This window comes from Magnolia sinica, chromosome 18 (assembly GCF_029962835.1).
Source record: "Magnolia sinica isolate HGM2019 chromosome 18, MsV1, whole genome shotgun sequence".
In the NCBI taxonomy this organism is placed as follows: domain Eukaryota; kingdom Viridiplantae; phylum Streptophyta; class Magnoliopsida; order Magnoliales; family Magnoliaceae; genus Magnolia; species Magnolia sinica.
In genome coordinates this window covers 49,715,866-49,734,915 of record NC_080590.1, presented here as the reverse complement: position 1 = coordinate 49,734,915, position 19,050 = coordinate 49,715,866, and the positions used below count along the sequence as shown (strand labels likewise).

At 35.7% G+C, this 19,050-nt stretch overlaps 1 protein-coding gene across 2 annotated transcripts; it reads right to left on the bottom strand.

The window, feature by feature from the left end:
* Window positions 1-234: 234 nt before the first annotated feature.
* Window positions 235-12,483, bottom strand: LOC131232708 (uncharacterized). Of its 2 annotated transcripts, XR_009164916.1 has the most exons (5): window positions 12,184-12,475; window positions 11,803-11,997; window positions 11,308-11,400; window positions 11,037-11,087; window positions 235-506 (listed from the first exon to the last, which is right to left on the bottom strand). XR_009164916.1 is itself a non-coding variant. In XM_058229133.1 (2 exons), exons 1-2 carry the CDS (start codon window positions 12,448-12,450, stop codon window positions 11,845-11,847), a joined length of 333 nt encoding a protein of 110 aa, XP_058085116.1. In that variant the 5' UTR covers window positions 12,451-12,483; the 3' UTR covers window positions 11,737-11,844. The 2 variants fall into 2 exon arrangements, 1 of the variants encoding a protein (XP_058085116.1); XM_058229133.1 differs by lacking the exons at window positions 235-506; window positions 11,037-11,087; window positions 11,308-11,400 and having other exon boundaries at window positions 11,737-11,997; window positions 12,271-12,483.
* Between the last annotated feature and the right edge of the window lie 6,567 nt (window positions 12,484-19,050).

The following is a 19,050-nucleotide window of genomic DNA, read 5'->3' as shown; positions in this document are numbered from 1 at the left end:
ATGACATATTTCAATCCCTTAATTATCAAAAGGTTATAAATGGAACGTGAGAAAAAAAAGGCCATTTATCATGTAGCATCTTCCCTAGACATGCATAATTATTATTTTCGAAATATAGTAGACCTACAAAAGGCCCCTAAGGTGAATGATTCCAAGTGCCAGGGTTTCATGTCCCAATTACTCACTTCACTCATAAACACTCTGAGTTTCTCAAATAGTTGCACCCAAGAAACATTGTAGGTTTAGTATTAAAAATTACATCAATGGCACATTCATAACTACTTGGGATAAGTATTAGAATTACATCAATGGCAAAATCACAATCATCTTGGGATTTAAATTTCGTGAGTGGTAAAATTTTAGCTAAATCCAATCCTTTGCTTAGGTAGTCAAATTGAGCTGGCAAAACAGATGGATGGAGTGGATAAAATACATACATCACAGTGGACCTCCGAGAACTTGGGCCACGTTGCGCTTTAGAGATATTCTTATAGGCAATCTACATCCTATTGCAATGGACCAAATCACCATATTTTGAGGTATTTTGAGGGGTTATATGATACTCAGGTAGTGTATGACGCTTGATGCACAGTACTGGGAAATAACAGACATAACATACAATTGAATCAAATTAAACCGGTTGAATTGTGGAACCAACTTTGGGTAAGGGAAATACATTGTATTAAGTGAAGCCTGCGTTTAATGGATCATGCAATTGTAATCAACACATGCAACTTCAATATCACTTGTGAAGGGAGCATGGATGGATGGCTTGGATAAAACATGCATCAACATGGGGCCTACGGATGTAGTAGATTTTAAAATCCACTAGAAATCTTGCAATATCTACTACTGGCTCTGAATGATATGATACCGTGATTAATCCAATCCTCCCCGCTGTTTACAAACACCGAATAACCTCATTTTCCATCCAAATCATTCATAAGCTATTTGGTCAGCCCACTTGAGTTTTGGATTTACCTCATTTTTTGTTCATGTCCTTAGAATGATTTGGAAAAACCGATGGTCGGGTGGATTTCTAACAAACATCAAAGTGGGTCCAACCTACAACAGGGTGGGGCCCAATGTGATGTTTGTGAGTGCAAGGAACTTCCTGAAACAGGGTGTCGCAAGCAATCCGTGTCCTAGGCGGTGTGGGCAACACCAACTAACTGCGTCGGCCTTCTTTGGGCTTTTATCATTGGGGTCCATGGTAGTTTGAAGATAGAAGGTAACGTTGTCAACCCGCTAGGCCAAGAGATTGTACAATAATGCATGGGATTTCAGTTTCTACAAAGTGGGGCCTATTGCTCCCTTATTTGAAGCGTTCATATTGTGGTGGACCTCACTTGTGAGCAAGGGTATGCAAAATTCCTAAAATTTTTAATACGTGGGCCAACAAAGAAACGGGTTAAGAATGATAAGTTGAAACTTTCAATATTTGAGGTCCTATTTCAATGATCCCAACTTTTTTATATGATGGATCACCTTTTTAATGGAAAATATTTGAAAAATAAAAACTCCTGGATTGAAATATTTCAATCTGTTGATTGTTTGACTTTCCTTAGAAGATGGACCGCCTTCTAAGCATTGGAAGACAGTCCCAAAAGCCTAACGGGTAGGGTTATAAATGCAATTGGTTGGGTTGAGTTAGGTATGGGATGTTGGGTCGGGTCAAAAATTAACAAATTGACCTAAACCATTTAAGAAACTAATTGTAGTTTTGGACCTAAACCTGACCCATTAAAATTTGAGGCCAAATTAGGTCGGGTCAAACATCAAAAGTGGTATACACATTAATTTAATGGGTTGATACTAACCCTCTAATACAAACCTAACCTATTTATCACATGAGTCATGTAAGGTCGATAAGGCTGTCAATGGGTACCCGAACCGTCTATCACACGAGCCACATTAAGCTCATTAAGAATGTCAGTGGGTAATCAAAAGAACCCCACCATGAAGCTGATCCAATTTTAATGAGTTTAAGTTGAATAAATGACCCAAGAAATCATGTTATGTTTCGTCTAGACAATGGATTTATCTATACTTTTCTTCTTCTTCTTTTCAGGTTTTGGGTAAAACCAGGCCAAGTTATCTAGCCCAACCCATCAATAACCTATGTGGACACATAGGGTTCAACTCAAGCTTGACTCATTTACTTAAATGGCCATTATAGCTAGAACCCACCTCAAAAGTAGATTAGGACAGTTAACCTGCAGGTAGGCCTGACCTAGGCTTGAGGCCAACCCATTTTAAATCAAGGCTAGGCCTATTGGTGGGACTATATCATAGGCCCAAGCCCAACTCATTCAGGTCGGGACTTAAACCCACAGACCAATTTGGCCTATTCGTTGCATAATGTAAGTTATAATTCCTATAGGAAAAATAAGTAGCAAGCAAAGTTCAAAAGTAAAATAGTTTCCTTATCTTCGTTAATTATGGGTCATTTTCCAATACAGATTGCTATTTTTAATGACTCATGATCTATGTAACCTTGATCTCCCTAATTGGAAGACCTTAACCTTCAATCGATGGCCTAGAAACTATATAAGGGAAATCTACCAAATTCAATGAAAAATGGGCCAACAATCGAACGGTTATGAGATTCCAAAATGGGAGGCTTTTGGGGTGCCCTGTCAATGATAGGCCCCATCAAATCAATGGTCTCGATAATCAAATCATGGCCCCACATGTTAGGAATCTTGATGCATCAAGTGTTGGGGATTAGTGTTGTGGAATCACACAGATCTAGATTTAGGATAACAATCTAATAACGTCAAGCAATCACAAGAGAACACAAAGATTTAACGTGGAAAACCTTTACGGGAAAAAACCACAGCACAAAGCGATAGAAATCTACTATGAAATAGAAATTACAAGAGAGAAGACTTACCCGATTCGAACAACCTTGAATCTCACCCTTGCTACACCCTTTGATAACCCTAAAACCCTCTTAGGAACCCTTGGAAAACTTTTAGAAAGCCTTAGAATTCTTTAGAATAGCCGTAAGGATCCCTATTTATAGTTTAAGAAACTCCACTTACGCACCTCCTTTGAAAAAGTCTGGAAACCGCCTCAAATTTACGCAGTCCACGCAGGATTTGCGTAACCTTGACTAGTCGAAGGAGGGCCTCGACTGGTCGAGCCATCCCCTCGACTGGTCGAGCATTCCGGACACCCAAAACATGTGCTCACTAGACTTTGAGTCGAGCGGCACACCGTAGACTCACGAGTTGTAGTTTGCTCATACAAATAATTTATACTTTTTCAAGATGCGTTTAGCAACAGGGTGCATGCAAGAGTTATTGGAGCTTGCTATTTCTTCATTGTTGTTGAGATGATTGTGCATCTATATGTGATATGGAATATTGTATATGATTATTATAATGGCTAGAGCGAAAGTGCTCTTTAAAAATCAAGGGTGAAATTCTCTTACATCTCTTAAAAAAATAAAAAATAAATAAAGGTTGGCATCGATAAAATTCCTTTCAAAGGTTTAAGTCCATTATTTGGACCACGGGTTTCTACCTAATGGATAAGTTCTAATGGCCACATGGTTTTCTATTACTCATCAAGTGGCCACACATTGTTTTTTTATAAGTCATCAAATGGCCACACTTCTATTTTGTTATTTATCAATGGCTATACACTATTTTCTATAGTAGGGTCACTTGATGAGTGGATAGGATGATGTTTGCACCAGGTGATCCTCATGGTGGGGCCAACGATTTCACAAACACATAACAAGTTAGAAGTTGTCCACTGGGTGGACCTTAAACTGGTCCAACCTTGGACCTGAGACATTCTCTTTTTAAACAGGAGCTATGGCAGCCATGCCTACTCTTTTTTCTTTAGGCTGTAAAATCTACTCAGACCATTCAATGTGTAATCATAATTTATGAAGACTGAAAAATCTACTTGTGATTGAAGTGGGCCACAACAAAGGAAAAAAGTTGAGAGAGAGACCACTCTTGATTTTTACAAGGTCCACCATGATGATTATATGACTATATGAGACACTAAAAATGGGCCTGATGCCAAAAACAACAGGCCCATATGTGATTCAGATGGGCAACACCAATTGAAGCAGTTTAGTGTGTGAGTGCTGCCCTGTATACTGTCTCCAAGTACATGGTCCACCTGATGGGGCTGATTTTTTGGGACATATACAGTTGGGTTGGATTTCACGTAAGCACATCATGGCAGCTAGGATGGTCACACCAGTGTAAAGGAGAGCTTTCCATAAGAAAATTATATGATAGTCAAAGATACAGAAAGCTTCCCACATGAGAAAATTGGATGATAGGAATAATTATTTATAGTAGTACTTCAAGATTTTTATGATTTTCTTTTCCCATCCAACAGTGATGTTACAGCCCTTAGTGCCTGCCCAATGCCTATCTTGTAACTGTTTTTTCCTTTTACTTCCATGGCTTCATTTAAGAATACAACAGCTCTACAAATAAGGGAGATTGAGTTGGTGGACCCATAGAGGAAGTCCTTAAATTCATGAAAATAGCCTTCTTTTGCATTAGCCTTCAATGACTCAAGTCTCATGCTTATGAAACAGTAGATTTCACAGAAAGATGTTGACACCACCACACATCATACGGGACTTGATGGGGATTGGTTGGGTCTCAAGAATCACAAATTCCAGAGTATCAAATAATTACTTCATCTCCGATAGAAACTTAGGCAGCATAATGGGCAGCTATTTGATGCTTTGGTAGACAATGATGCTTGATACACAGGCACTTCAACATTGCACTCACGTAACTCATTGTTTCTAAGTCACTGAAAAAATCAGATTAGGTGAACAATACTAACATTTGACTCGTAGACACTTTCTTTCTTGAAATACCATTGGGTTATATTAAATTGACGGTTAGAATTACATTTCATTTGTTTTGAGATTCTGTAGCTCTTAACCTAATTTTGGGTAAAACGCTCAAATCAAACATGAGTCTCACATTGTGATTAATGAATTAAAAGAAAATTTTAGATTTCATAAGGTAAGCATTAAATGGAGAAAGAAAGAAAAAAAGCCAGCTCGCTCATCAAGTATGCCAAACATGCAGGTGGAATATGGGAGAATAGGCTCCTAGTACGTAGCAGCCTTTCATCTGGTAACAAATAAATATTTCTAATGGTACCTTATTTTTTGATTTATTTTCAAATAACAGCTATATTTGGTATTATTATATCCTTATTTTTATTTGTTTCCAAATAACACAGTACTTTTAAATATTTCCAAATAGGCCTAATTTTTTCAATACTTCCAAATAAGCTCTACCTTTAGAAATTTATAATATTTCTAAATAGTTCCCTATCTTTTGCTTATTTCTAAATAGTATACCTATTTTTTAATTATTTAAAGATAGACCTTATCTTTTGAATAATTCAAATTAGCACCTTATCTTTCATTTATTTCATATTTTTTATATAATTAAAAAGTAGCTTATCTTTTAGATTAATTCTAAATATCCATCTTTTAAATATTTCCAAACAATATCCTATTTTTGAATATTTCTAAATAACTCCCAATCTTTTGAATATTTCAAAATAACAGTTTTGATTATTCCTAACTAGGCTATACTTTTGATTTATTTCTAAATAATGTCAATATTTTGAATATTTCTAAATAGTACTCCTATCTTTTGATTTTATTTTATTTTTATTTTTATTTACACACCCCCACACACTCATGCTGTAGTGGGATTTCACCACCTATGGATACTCGAACTTATCTTTTGATTTGTTTCAAAATAGCACTTATATTTCCATATACTTAAATTATACCTTAACATTTTTTATCTGTTTCCCTATTTGTAAATATTTTTAAATTGGCTCAATATTATCAATACTTCCAAATAAGCTCTACCTTTATAATATTTCTAAATATTTCACTATCAGTACCCCTATCTTTTAATTATTTCTAGATAGCTCCTTCCAATATTTCAAATTAGCATCTTATCTTTCATTTATTTTCTATTTTTTTATATTACTAAAAAGTATCTTGATAATTCTAAATATCTAACTTTTAAATATTTCCAAACAATATCCTATTTGAATATTTCTAAATAAATCCAATCTTTTGATTATTTACAAATAACACCCTATCTTTTGATTAGTTTCAAGCAACGTCCTATCTTCTAAATATTTCTAACTAACGCTTTGTCTTTTGATTCATTTCTACATAATGCCAATTTTTTGAATATTTCAAAATAGGCACTATCTTTTGATTTATTTCTAAATACTATCTAATCTTTTTTAATATTTTTAAATTATGCCCAATTTTTTGATTATTTCCAAATAATCTCAATCTTTGGATTATTTCCAAATATAGCCTTATTTGTTGATTATTTTCAAATAATTCCAATATTTATACCTTAACTTTTTTATTTGTTTCCAAATAACAACTTATTTTTAAATATTTCCAATTAGGCCCAATCTTTTCAATACTTCTAAATAAGCACTACCTTTATAATATTTTTAAATATTTTCTTATATTTTGCTTAATTCTAAATAATACTCATATCTTTTAATTATTTCTAAATAATACTTACCTTTTGAATATTTCAAATTAGCACCTTACCTTTCATTTATTTACTATTTTTTATATTACTAAAAAGTATCTTGATTCTAAAATATTTCTAAATAACGCCCTATCTTTTAATTATATCTAACTGTTAGCTTCACCATTTCATTTATTTATAAATAATGCTAATCTTTTGGATATTTCAAAATAATCATTATCTTTTGATTTATTTCTAAATAGTACCTAATCTTTTTTAATATTTTCAAATAGTGCCCAATCTTTTGATTATTTTCAAATAACACCATATCTTTTGATTATTTTCAAATAAGCCCAATCTTTTGATTATTTTTTCAAATAATGCCCTATCTTTTGATTCTTTTGAATATTTCTAAATAGTATCTCTATCTTTTGATTTATTTCCAAATAAGACCTATATTTAGTATTATTATATTCCTATATTTAAATTATACCTTAAACTTTTTTGATTTATTTCCAAATAGCACACTACTTTTAAATATTTCTAAATAGGCCCAAATTTTTCAATACTTTCAAATAAGCTCTACCTTTATAAATTTATAATATTTCTAAATAGTTCCCTATCTTTTGAATATTTCAAATTAGTACCTTATTTTTTATATAACTAAAAAGTATGTTATCTTTTAAATTAATTCTAAATATCTATCTTTTAAATATTTCCAAACAATACCCTATTTTTGAATATTTCTAAATAATCCCAATCTTTTGATTATTTCAAAATAACACCTTATCTTTTGATTATTTTTAACTAAGCTCTGCCTTTTGATTATTTTTAACTAAGCTCTGCCTTTTGATTTATTTCTAAATAATGCCAATCTTTGAATATTTCTAAATAGTACCCCTATCTTTTGATTTATTTCCAAATAACACATATTTCCCTATATTTAAATTATACCTTAAAATTTTTGATTTGTTTCCAAATAACACCTTATTTTTAAATATTTTCAAATAGGCCCAATCTTTTCAATACTTTATATATATATATATATATATATATATATATATCCAAAATTTTAGGCTAATCTGTAAATTGAATGGAATATTGGCAGGGGATCCACCATGGAAACTTCCAAATGGAATGCCACTCATCAGATGCACCCTACTAGGACAATGGGTACCAACCACACAGATATATTGTAGGCTTGACTTTCTCCCTTTGCTATGCCCCACTTGAGTTTTGGGATAAGATGATTCTTGGGATGTATGGTTAATATGATGAGGCTGGGATGCATGGTTTAAATTACATGTACTATAGTCTCCACACAGATAAAACATAATTACAATGATATCCCCCCTTGGGACCCTGGACCAAAATTCAGACTAGTCCACACTATCTGGTGAACCATGTGTATGATATGAACTAATAAAGCCGAAAAAAACAAAATGGGTTACACGGTTTATATTTCTATCTACTTGTGCAGCTCACTGATTTTAGAGGGGAAATGATCATGATAGAGACATGGATGAGAGGCCCATATCTTCCATATGTTTGCAGCTTGCATATTTCCTTACATTCATCTTCGAGCAAGTAGTATTAGATCTAAATTTTTAAATTTTAAAAAAAAAAAAAAAAAAAAAAAAAAACGCACTTAAGTCAGTAGCCTAAAAAGTCAGCCCCATCTGTGATTCAGGTGGACCACATTAAGCATAGAGAAGACTTTTGGTTCTTGGATCTAAAATAGGATGACGCATCTGGTAGGCCCCACCCAACACAACACCTTTTCCATCCTGCCAATTTATAAACATACCCTAAGCTTTTTTTTTAAAAACAATTATTTTATTTTATTACAGGAGTACCCTTCCAATATTTATAGGTGGGCCAAGCCGCATTTGGGCATGGCTGCATTTAATCCTGAGCCCAACCCTTGGGCCTGATACCACAGCCTAATTCGGCCAAAGGAGATATAAGCCCAAGAGCTTGACAGGCTACCCCGGCCCAAGAGCTACCCCATTAATTAATTTAAGTAATTATCCCTGATCACCACCAGGTGTGTCACCCCACACCTAGGGCCCAGAAATCAGCCCCATCTATGATTCAGGTGGACTACATGATTGAAAACAATGTCCAGGGCAACGCCCACTCTCCAAATTATTTCCCTTGGTGTGGCCTATTTAAATCATGTGTAGGTTTGACCTTTGCGACGTAGGCCTAAATTTTGGTGTAGAGTCTAATTGTTAAAAGTGACATCACATAATCATCATACTAAGCCCTCTAAAAATCAAGGGCAGACGTAGGATTACACATCCAATTAGACGAAGTGGAGTGGATGTCACATAGACTTCAAGGTAGGCCTTGTAAAAAATCAAGGTCACTTTTTTATGACCCTGATTACATAATGAATGGTCAAAGCAAATTTCACAAACAATCAAGTTGAGACCCTAAGAAATCAAGGGTGGGCAATACATAGGACGGATATATTAAAATAAAAATAAAAAAATCCTCAAGTCCAACCAGTTGGACTGTGCACAAAGTAGATAACTTCCTACCTGTTTGTTAAGTGCTAACGAAATCCAATCTTTCTAGTAGGTTGGCCTCACCATGAGGATAACCTAGTGCAAACATCATTCTATCTACTCATCAAGTGACCCACACTATAAAAAACAGTGTATAGCCATTGATATATAACAAACATGATTAGTGGATGGGGATGACTTCTAGTAGGTTGGCCTCACCATGATTAGTGTATGGCGAAATTGCTTGAAGGTCCCATTCACTTAATAAATTAGAAAGTTACCAATTAGGTGGACTATAACCTGTGGTTCAACTGGTTAAACTTATACCTTCAATAAATAAATAAATCAAACCTTGATTTTTGACAGGACCCACCATGATGATATATATATATACACGGAAACGCTCACCTGCGAACCAGTTCGTACCTACTACGTACGAACTTTTTTGAGAACCCATCCTACGTGACGTGGTTCCAAAATCTGAACCGTTCATGTGAAGCAGAACCTCGTGAAACCCCCCAGGCCCAACTTTTACTTTGATCTAAAACTTTGATGGCCCATGAATAATGAAAATAGTTTCCTCCCTTGATTTGCATTTCTTTTTGCTATGGCCCACTAGAATTTTAGATCAGGGTGAAAATTTGTCACAGGTTTCATGGGATTCCGCATCACATGGACCGTTCAGATTAGACACCCATGACACGTGTGCAAAGGTGCGCACGTGCGTAGGTGCGTAGGGGAGCATGACTCTATATATATATATATATATATATATATATATATATATATATATATATATATATATATATATATATATATATATATATATTCATTACAAAATTGCCCTTCCTAATCCTAATTAGGGGGTAATAGTATTGAACATGGTCCAAATCATTAAGAAAATGAGCTTGAATTTTAAGCCTAAGCTCCCAAAAGCCCAACGGGTAGGGTTGCAAATGGGATGGGTTGGGTTAGGTTGGGTCCAGGGGACGCCTCATACCCGACCTATTTAAGAATCCACTTGGAATTTTGGACCTAGCCCCGACCCACTAAAATTCAGGCCAGTTTAGGTTAAGTTGAAATCAAAAGGAGTCAACCCTCTAATTTTATGGGTCGATACTGGCCCCCTATCCAAATTTGACCTATTTATCACACGAGTCGCATTAAAGTTGATAGGGATGCCAATGGGTACCCAAAGCCGTGGGTACCCCCGATGAACCCAAACCAATTTTAATGAGCTCAAGTTCAATCAATTGGACCCAATAAATCAAGTTGAGTTGGGTCCAAACAATAAATTTATCAATACTTTTCTTCTTATTTTGTTTTGGGTTTTGGGTGGAGTCAAGGCTCAACCCATTAATAACCTATGTGGGTAGGTAGGGTTCAACCCAAGCCTAACCCATTAGGAAATTTTTCTAAACCTGACCCATTAAAATTTGGGCCAATTTAGGTTAGGTCGAAATCTAAAGCAACCATCCCACTAATTTAATGGGTCGATACTGGCCTCTTATCCAAATCCAACCCCATTTATCATAGGGGTCATATTAAGGTCGATAGGGATGCCAATGGGTACCTGAAGTTGTGGCCTATGAACCCGACCCAATTTTAATGAGCTTAGCTAGGTTCAATCAATTGGACTGAAGAAATCATGTTGAGTTTGGGTCTAGGCTCATCTGGCTCAACCCATTAGGTAGGTTCAACCCCAGCCTAACCCATTATTTAAATGGACAAATTTCTAGCTCGAACCCAACCCACTACCCAATTAGTTTGGCTTGAACCCACCTCAAAAGCAGGTTGGGTCTGTTAACACATAGGCTAACCTGACTTAGGCCTAAGGCCAACCCATTTTAAATTAGAGCTAGGCCTGTCAATGGGTCTATATTAGGCCCAAGTCCAACCCAGGTTGGGACTCAAACCCAGACATGTTCCTTCCTCATGCAAGGTACAATTTCTACAAGGAAAATAAATAGCAACCAAAGTTCAAAAGTGAAGTGGTTTTCCTTACCTTCGTTAATTATTTCATACCCCGTTGCCTTCATGATCTTTGGTAGCACCACTGGAAAATAAAAAAGAAAAAGAAAAAAGAAAAGTAAAAACCAACTGGAACTGTAACTAATTGCTTTGACAAACAGTTGATGACCTGAAAGTGGCTATGCTGCATCAAACCAGCATTCATTTTCAGGTTTTTTTTTAAAAAAAAAACCACATATATATGGCCACAGGCAGCCACATGTTCATCTACCCCCTGTAACAATAATTTATAACAGCATGCATACCTTACAATTACGAGTCAGCCCAACAGGAGTTTTCCCATATGCAATAGAGAAGTTGAGCATTTTTGCTTTTCATCTCTCAAAAGCAAAGGCATCCTGAAATAAGCACGCATATATATAATTAAAAAAGAAAAAAAAAAATCATTACCAAGAAACAGGTTAAGCAGCATAACATAGTTAAAATATGTTCACGAATATTTTCAAACTTTGCAGGTGTGTTTGGATCGGCTATTTGAATTCAGATGACAATAACTATTAGTCTAGTATAGTGTGGCTCCAGATTGGAACTATCCTACTTGAAGTTGGACTTAAGAGACCTATAACTAGTACTACAATATAAGAGTTACTTCCTCATCACTTTTTAGTAATTCATGAGGCACTGTTCATGATTGTCTTATTCTTTCATATTATAATTCTATATTCCTAGGTTCATTGTCTTCTTTTTTATTTTTTCCTTTTCATAAGATCAGTGAATTGAGAAGTTTTCTGTATAATTACCTTTAATAGAGGAACTGGAGGTTTGTCTTCCCCGGGTTGAGGCTACCATTCAAGCAACACCCCTTTTCCCTCTACAGCCTTGCGAATATGTGGGTACATATTCATTGCCATCCTTGAATGGAAATCCCCACCAGCCTTGAAGGCATTCAACATGCTCTGACAGTTTGCAAGATGCATAAAGATCCGAAGCTCCAGCTACAAGATAAAGTTTGTTTCCATAATTAAATCTAATGTGGCAATTTTAAAATACACTAATCACCTCACTGACTCAGCTAAGTCAGCCTGGTTTGGCTGAGCTCCAAGTACCAGCCTAAACTCAAATCTTATATGAAAATGGCCATGCGGATCAATTTTTATATAATTGGTAAGCTTGCAACTGACTTGGCTAAATTGTACTCAGAAATCAGGAAACAAGCTCTGTAATGCCAACTATCACAAAGAATATTAAAGAGCGGAAGCAAATGCTACCAGGGGCTCTGTGTTATCAATAAAATATTTTCTTTGCTCCTCTGATATCTTGATTTTATGAAGGACTGAACCAAAATCTGACAAGAGAAGCATAGCAGTACGAGTAATATCAAGCTTCCATAGAAAAATATGAAGAAAGATACATACATGAGACTTGGAGAAAACAACAATCCCCACCATGTCTCCACCATTAAATATACATATAAATAGACACACAAATATTGACTAATACATATAGAGCACAAAATGAGGTATCCATTTAAATAGAAAGACATTAAGGATATGTTTGGGTGTATGTAGAAACTAGAGATGTAGGTAGGCAGGATGCTTTCTGCCAAATAATATCATTTGTCTCAAATCCTAACTGATGTGCAATGGATATGATTTGGGGTACATAATGTATTTCTGGGTTATCACATGGCCACAAATGCTCTCAGCAGAATGGAATATCTGTCTAATGTGTGTGGTATCACTTAATGCACCCAGCTCAAGAACCACAGTGACCCTAGATTGGAGTATTTCCAAAAACTCTACCAATTTTATACCCACCATACATTAATTCAAAAGGCCCATGACGACCTCAATTTAAATGGAACATACCCCAAAATCAGATTGACTGGGGACATGCGAAACCTCATAGAACTGTTTGTTAAACTTGGACCATGTTCAGACTCACTTTTGGATGAATAAGGCACACATTTTGAATGGTCTAAATTGTGGTGGCTGTGCACATTATCATGGATCATCACACTCTGCCTTCATATCAATAGCTTCTCTTATACACAAAAGTTCCACCTGTACAACCTCTTACAAGTTGGAACTAGTTGATACCCATGAGAGAGATTGAGAATAGGTTATGTTATTGAAGCAGGTCGACATTTTTTTATTCCCAAACCTTGGAATAGTTGTGGCATAGTGTGATAAATAGGCGCACATTAACTACTCGATTAATGGATATGCAGCGTACGTATCGAATTACTCAAGTTTGTCCTTGTAGAGAAGCATTTTTGTCATTTAAATAAATAAATAAATAAAATAGCCATTTCAATTTTCAACTAGCATTCATTACAGCAATCTAATGGAAGGTACCAGAATCTAAAATCCTTAAGAGTTAGCTCAACGGAGGTAATTAGATTAGGTACGGAATGAAAATTCCCGCCTAATGAGTTACTATCTACTACCTCATTGTTCCCGTTAAACGCTGATAGCCTAATAGGGATTGGTGCTTTCCAAATGCTATGGAGTGTGGAGGCCACCCTCCAGAGGTAGGAGAATGAAAGAAAAGATGGGGTCAAGAAAAACACCTCGAGAAAACTTCTGCTCATATTTTTCAGTAATGCGGCAGCCAATAAAGATGGACTAGCTTAGGAATCTGAGAAATTTAATTTTCGCTGTAAAAGAATTATACTTGGGAAAACTTCCACTCAATTTATCAATCATGTGGCAGTCAAAAAGATGACTAGGTTAGGAATATGAGAAATTTATTTTTTGCTGTAAAAGAATTATACAATTTCGTCTCGATATGGCACAAATTAACCAACATCCCATATTCTAATAATGAATTCATGACTCTAAACTTAAAAAGATGCTACAAAAAAAATGTAGAAAGGAACTCGCAGCCAAAAAGATAAACATGATTATATATAATGTATATTCTGTTTTAGGTAAACTAATTTTATTTTCAGTTTATGGTCGGTCTGCTCGAATTGAAACTTTTAAGATTAACCTAAGTAGTTGATTTTTATGCAACTTTTATGATCCTGCCCTACTGAGTAGTTTATTTTGTCCAAAATGCACGAGGACAGTGAAGATGTTCTTTGTCAAGTAGACATGGATAGATTTTCTTTTCGCAAGTCTTGTTGACTACCTCGAACTTGCAAATACTAGTGGAGGATTATGTTTTTAGATCTTAGCTAATAGGTTGTTTTGATATTTACAACCAATGTGGATGTTTCATTGTCAACCAGTCACTTTGAGAATACAAGTTTAGATTGGAATTTAAGGAGCAAAGACTTTGATGTATTGATTTTATTTCAGAGTATATAGTCTTATGGTATTCTTCTTATCAATTTATTTCTTAATTGTTCAAAATTTTCTAGTGTTTGATTCTAGCGCAGAATCCTTTTGTAGATGATGCATAAAATTTGTCCATTTTAAATGATGCTAGCTCTCTTGATTGGGGGTTTCAAAAAGTGAGAAAAAGAAGAAGAAGAAATGACAAATTGGATTAGAGAATTTGGGATATCCTTTTGATGGAACCAATTGTTACACGCACATCTTCCTTGTCTACAATTGAGATAAGGGAATGATTTTGAGATGGGAAAGTGGTGAGGGTTACGTGATTGTTATCAACTTAAACTATCTATCATATTTGAATATGGTAGCTTCTAGGGAGTTTAATCATTTTCTCAGCAAACATTTTATCATTCTCAATAACCTAGACCCATGTTACTGATTTTCTTTGAACTGTATTCCAATCCCCTTTATCATTTTTTTATTTTTTAATATTTAAACTGCGTGTTTTTTTTTTACTTTCTTTCTTTTTAAGGTAAATCCAATGAATTCTTTTTAAATTTTGGGCATTTAGCATTTTCTTCTTTGTTTTGTCATTCTAGTGCAATTATTGGAGTAAGCAATTTTTATACAAGGTAATATCATCTAACCCATACGAGGACTTCGATACATTTAATCCACTATTGATAGATACCACAATCCACTTACTCGAATTCTAATTTTTTTCCCCTAGCCACTTTGACAATAGAAAGTATAGATTGGAATATAAGGATCAAAAGGTTTTGATGTATTGATTTTATTTTAGAGTAGATCGTCCTTTGGTATTCTTCCTATCAATTTATTTCCTAATCATTAAAATTTTCCTAGTGTTTGATTTTGGCGCAAAATCTTTTTGAAGATGATGCATAAAAATTTATCTATTTTAAATGACACCCCAATATTTTCAGCTAAAAAGACATTTTGTTACGAGTGACTTCCTAATCTAACTAGTGTCCTTATCCAGGCCTAACTTCATCTTCAGGTAAGAGTCTGACTGTTCTTATTTGTCTTGATCCTAATTAAAGATCGACGGTTATTACTTTGATTCCACGGCTAATCAACCCTTGTGTAAAGTGGTGTGTGATTTTGCCTATTGAAGATAGTCCAATAAAAAGTAAGTCGTGTGCACATTCATGGAACCTTACCCCATCGTCTAGGACAAACCAAAATCTGAAAATGATCACGGGAAGGAGTGAAGTGATAAGAGGTAAGGCAGGATTTCTACGAGTAGCTCCCATGCAATTTAGACTGACTTTTTGGTCGAGAGAACATATTATAGGCAATAAGAGCCAGTCAACCAACACCAGATATTAAGCCACTTCAGGGGGTCGGGCAGGCTTGGGCCCTAATAAATCCACTTTGAGGAAAAAAGATATCTATATATTGAAGTTCGGGCCGAAGGCTTTGACTGGAAAAGCCTTGTTGTTCATGTAATTTTATTGGTCTAAGAGTAGCTCCCATGCTTCGGGAGTCACCGCTGCAAAATACGACGACCTTATCATGAGAGCTATAAGCTAGGCTAATAGGAAAGGAGAGAAAAACATAGCAATGCCAACAACGGAGTCAATCCATTATTCATTGACAGATGAAGATCACATTCAGTCGTTAAGCATCACTATAGCTTACCCCTATAACGGCCAGATAAATATTGAAAGGAATGGTTGGGCATAGGCTTAATAGTGAACATAGAATTGAGGGTTTCAGGAGTCTCCAGATGTGAGGATTTATAAAAAAAAAAAAAAAAAAAAAAAAAACTTCCCCTATTACACCACGTGCATCGAGTAATCTACGGGAAGGGGAATCAAACTTGTGTCTGTGGGGAGCAAACCCACAACCAAAGTCGTTCACCCAAACTCATGACGGGTAATCCACGGGAAGGGGAATCGAACTTGTGTCTGTGGGGAGCAAACCCACGAGCAAAGCCATTCTCCCAAACTTGTGTTTGTAGGGAGCAAACCCACGACCAAAGACGTTATCCCGAACTTGTGACCGGTAACCCACGGAGAAGGGAAATGAACTCGTGTCTGTGGGGAGCAAACCCAAGACCAGAGCCATTCGCCCAAACTCGTGACGAGTTTTGGGATTTTTATTTTTATTTTATTTTATTTAAAGACAGGGTGTCCCTATCCCTTTAAGGCGAGACCATTCCCTGCAGATGCACGCAATCACTCGCCAACCACGAGCATCTAAAAATCCACGGGGACGAAATTGAACTCAGTCGTTAAGCGTCATGAGCATACACCTATAGGGGCGGGATCAAGCTTGAAAGGAATGGACAGGCGTAGGCTTAATAGTGAACACTGAAATTGAAAGTTTAAATTTTAGGAATATCCAAATGTGAGGATTAAAAACAAAAACTTTCCCTAATACACGGCGTGTAGAACAGGTCTTATCACCAGCCTTAAAGAGGAGGACGCTAAACGAGAATGATGAGTAACAGGCCACATTCAACAGGGAAAACTCATGAATGTAAATGTTTTTGGCCTAGTGCCAAACCATATGGTGACCCACAAGATCTACTGCCCCAATCACTATATTTCCCATGCATGCTATTACTACATTCATGTAAAGCCTTATTAATCTCTAATATAAAAGATTAATAAGGCTTTACAAGAATGTCTTCTGCTACACCTCACTGTTAGATTAGATGAAAACCATTGTTTACAAACAAGAAACTATTTGACATTTTGCAACTAAAAATCACAAAAATAAATAAATAAATAATAAATAAATAAATAAATAAATAAAAATTCAGAGTACCAAGTTTCAATCAGTTACCTCTCCCATGGATGGGCGCATTTCCAGCCTTCTCCTAACACACAAGTACGTTGTCCTAGCCATATGGTACAGTTCGTATGTGTCGTAGGACTCTCCAACACGAGGATTAATCAGTTCATGTAATGCAAGCTTTTCGATCAGCACTTCTGCCTAAAATATAAGTAAAAGCGTAGATATATTTGTTGAAATCAGGACAGAGAATTTCATAAGGCCCAATTAATTTAGCAATATCTGACATCCATATATAACCAACATCTGCAATGCATTCCATAGTAAAAGAGAGACTGAGAATGAGGAATGCTGTCTCTGGACACCCATCTTGAAGCAAACAACACAAACGCCCCCACATGTGCTGACATGGCACCTGCAAGAACCATATCGTTCATAGGGTGATCCCAAAAAGTCTGTTCCATAGCCCAAGAATCAGTTGGTCCATTCATCAGATGGGCCAAAAGTACATGAAAAAGAGAACCAGCAACCTACATTCAACATACATTTTGCCACTCGTTGATTCAATTGGCCTGATTTTTAGGACAGGACACAAACTCTAAGTGGACCAACAGATGAATCTCACGGATCCTACAAATATATGCCATGATAAAGAGTATGGGGCATTTCTCTTTCACAACTTAATTAAAAAGAGTTTGTGACCAACAGATATACACAAATTTCATACCCATCGAAGTAGAGACTGGCTTTGCTCTTCTTGATTTTCATTGATCACATTGCATCCTGATATCAGTTGCAACAGAACAATTCCAAATGAATAAACATCTGACCTTACAGAAACCATGCCAAGGTATCTGCACAAGATAAATGCTAATAGCTCAGTTAAAAATTCCCACCAAAACCTAACCCAGAATCCATTACTCTCTTGCCCAACAGGCTCAGTTAAAAATTCATCAAGTCTAACCTGACTCATTTAGTGCCAGGCTCCACTGACCCTTTTACAGATTGGACATACACATGCATTCTTAAACCTGATCTCGTAGGCTGAACATGAATTCCAACATTCAACCTGATTTACCAAGATACAAACAACCATAAAACAAACCCGATTACATCATCACACAGTCCATTTTTGGAAACGAGTCCAAGACTTAGAGAGCAATTTGGCATCATCCTCCAAGGAATAGAAGGCCACTTTGGAATTTTCCGTAAAACAGTAACACTGCATGGCAAGAAAATACCTGATTACAGTCCATTTTTGGTAAATATAATGCATGCATCTAAGATCCTCTAATCCCCTTGTTTTACTAATGCAGTTAACCTTAAAGAAAAGAAAAGAAAAAGGAAAGTATCTAAGATAGTGAAGAGTGAAGAATTTACAGATTCTCCCAGGTCAAACTATCTTTTGCTAATTTCAGACAAATTTATGTAGGAGTGTGGGCAGCAAATGCAGATATGAACTGTATATTCAGTCCCTTAAAGTTCTAAATAATGGTTAGGCATTTTCTTTTTATGAGCTGTTTCTTTTTTCTTTTTGTGGGCAGCAAATGCAGATATGAATGGTATATCCAGTCCCTTAAGGTTCTAAATAATGGTTAGGCATTTTCTTTTTATGAGCTGTTTCTTTTTTCTTTTTTTGGCCAATCCAATTCATGTATAGGTTGTGTTTAGAATTTTGTAAGATGGCTTGGTTCCCATTTACTGTTGGTGTTGAAGAGAGATTTGGAAGGAGCCAAACCTAATACAAGAGACTGGGTTGGGAGAACCTAGGTGCTGCAGAGGCTGTCATGCTAATATCATGTTGCAGAAAACCTATGGAGAATATTTTGATACTCTGGCAAAGAGTATTGGATTATAAATAAACACTTAATTAGAAATTGCATGTGGCATATGAATCATGAAGTTCTGATGGATGGTAGAAAACGAAAAATATTTATGCAACAAACTGATGCCAAACACTAAACAGGTATGGACCACCTGATCAGAATCATCCGACTAATC

Coding starts and splice junctions, on each gene's coding strand:
- LOC131232708 (XM_058229133.1), bottom strand. CDS start 12,450: ATGGTGGGGATTGTTGTTTTCTCCAAGTCTCATGTATGTATCTTTCTT. Junction 11,998..12,270: donor TTGATAACACAGAGCCCCTG/GTAGCATTTGCT, acceptor TTTATCTTGTAG/CTGGAGCTTCGGATCTTTAT.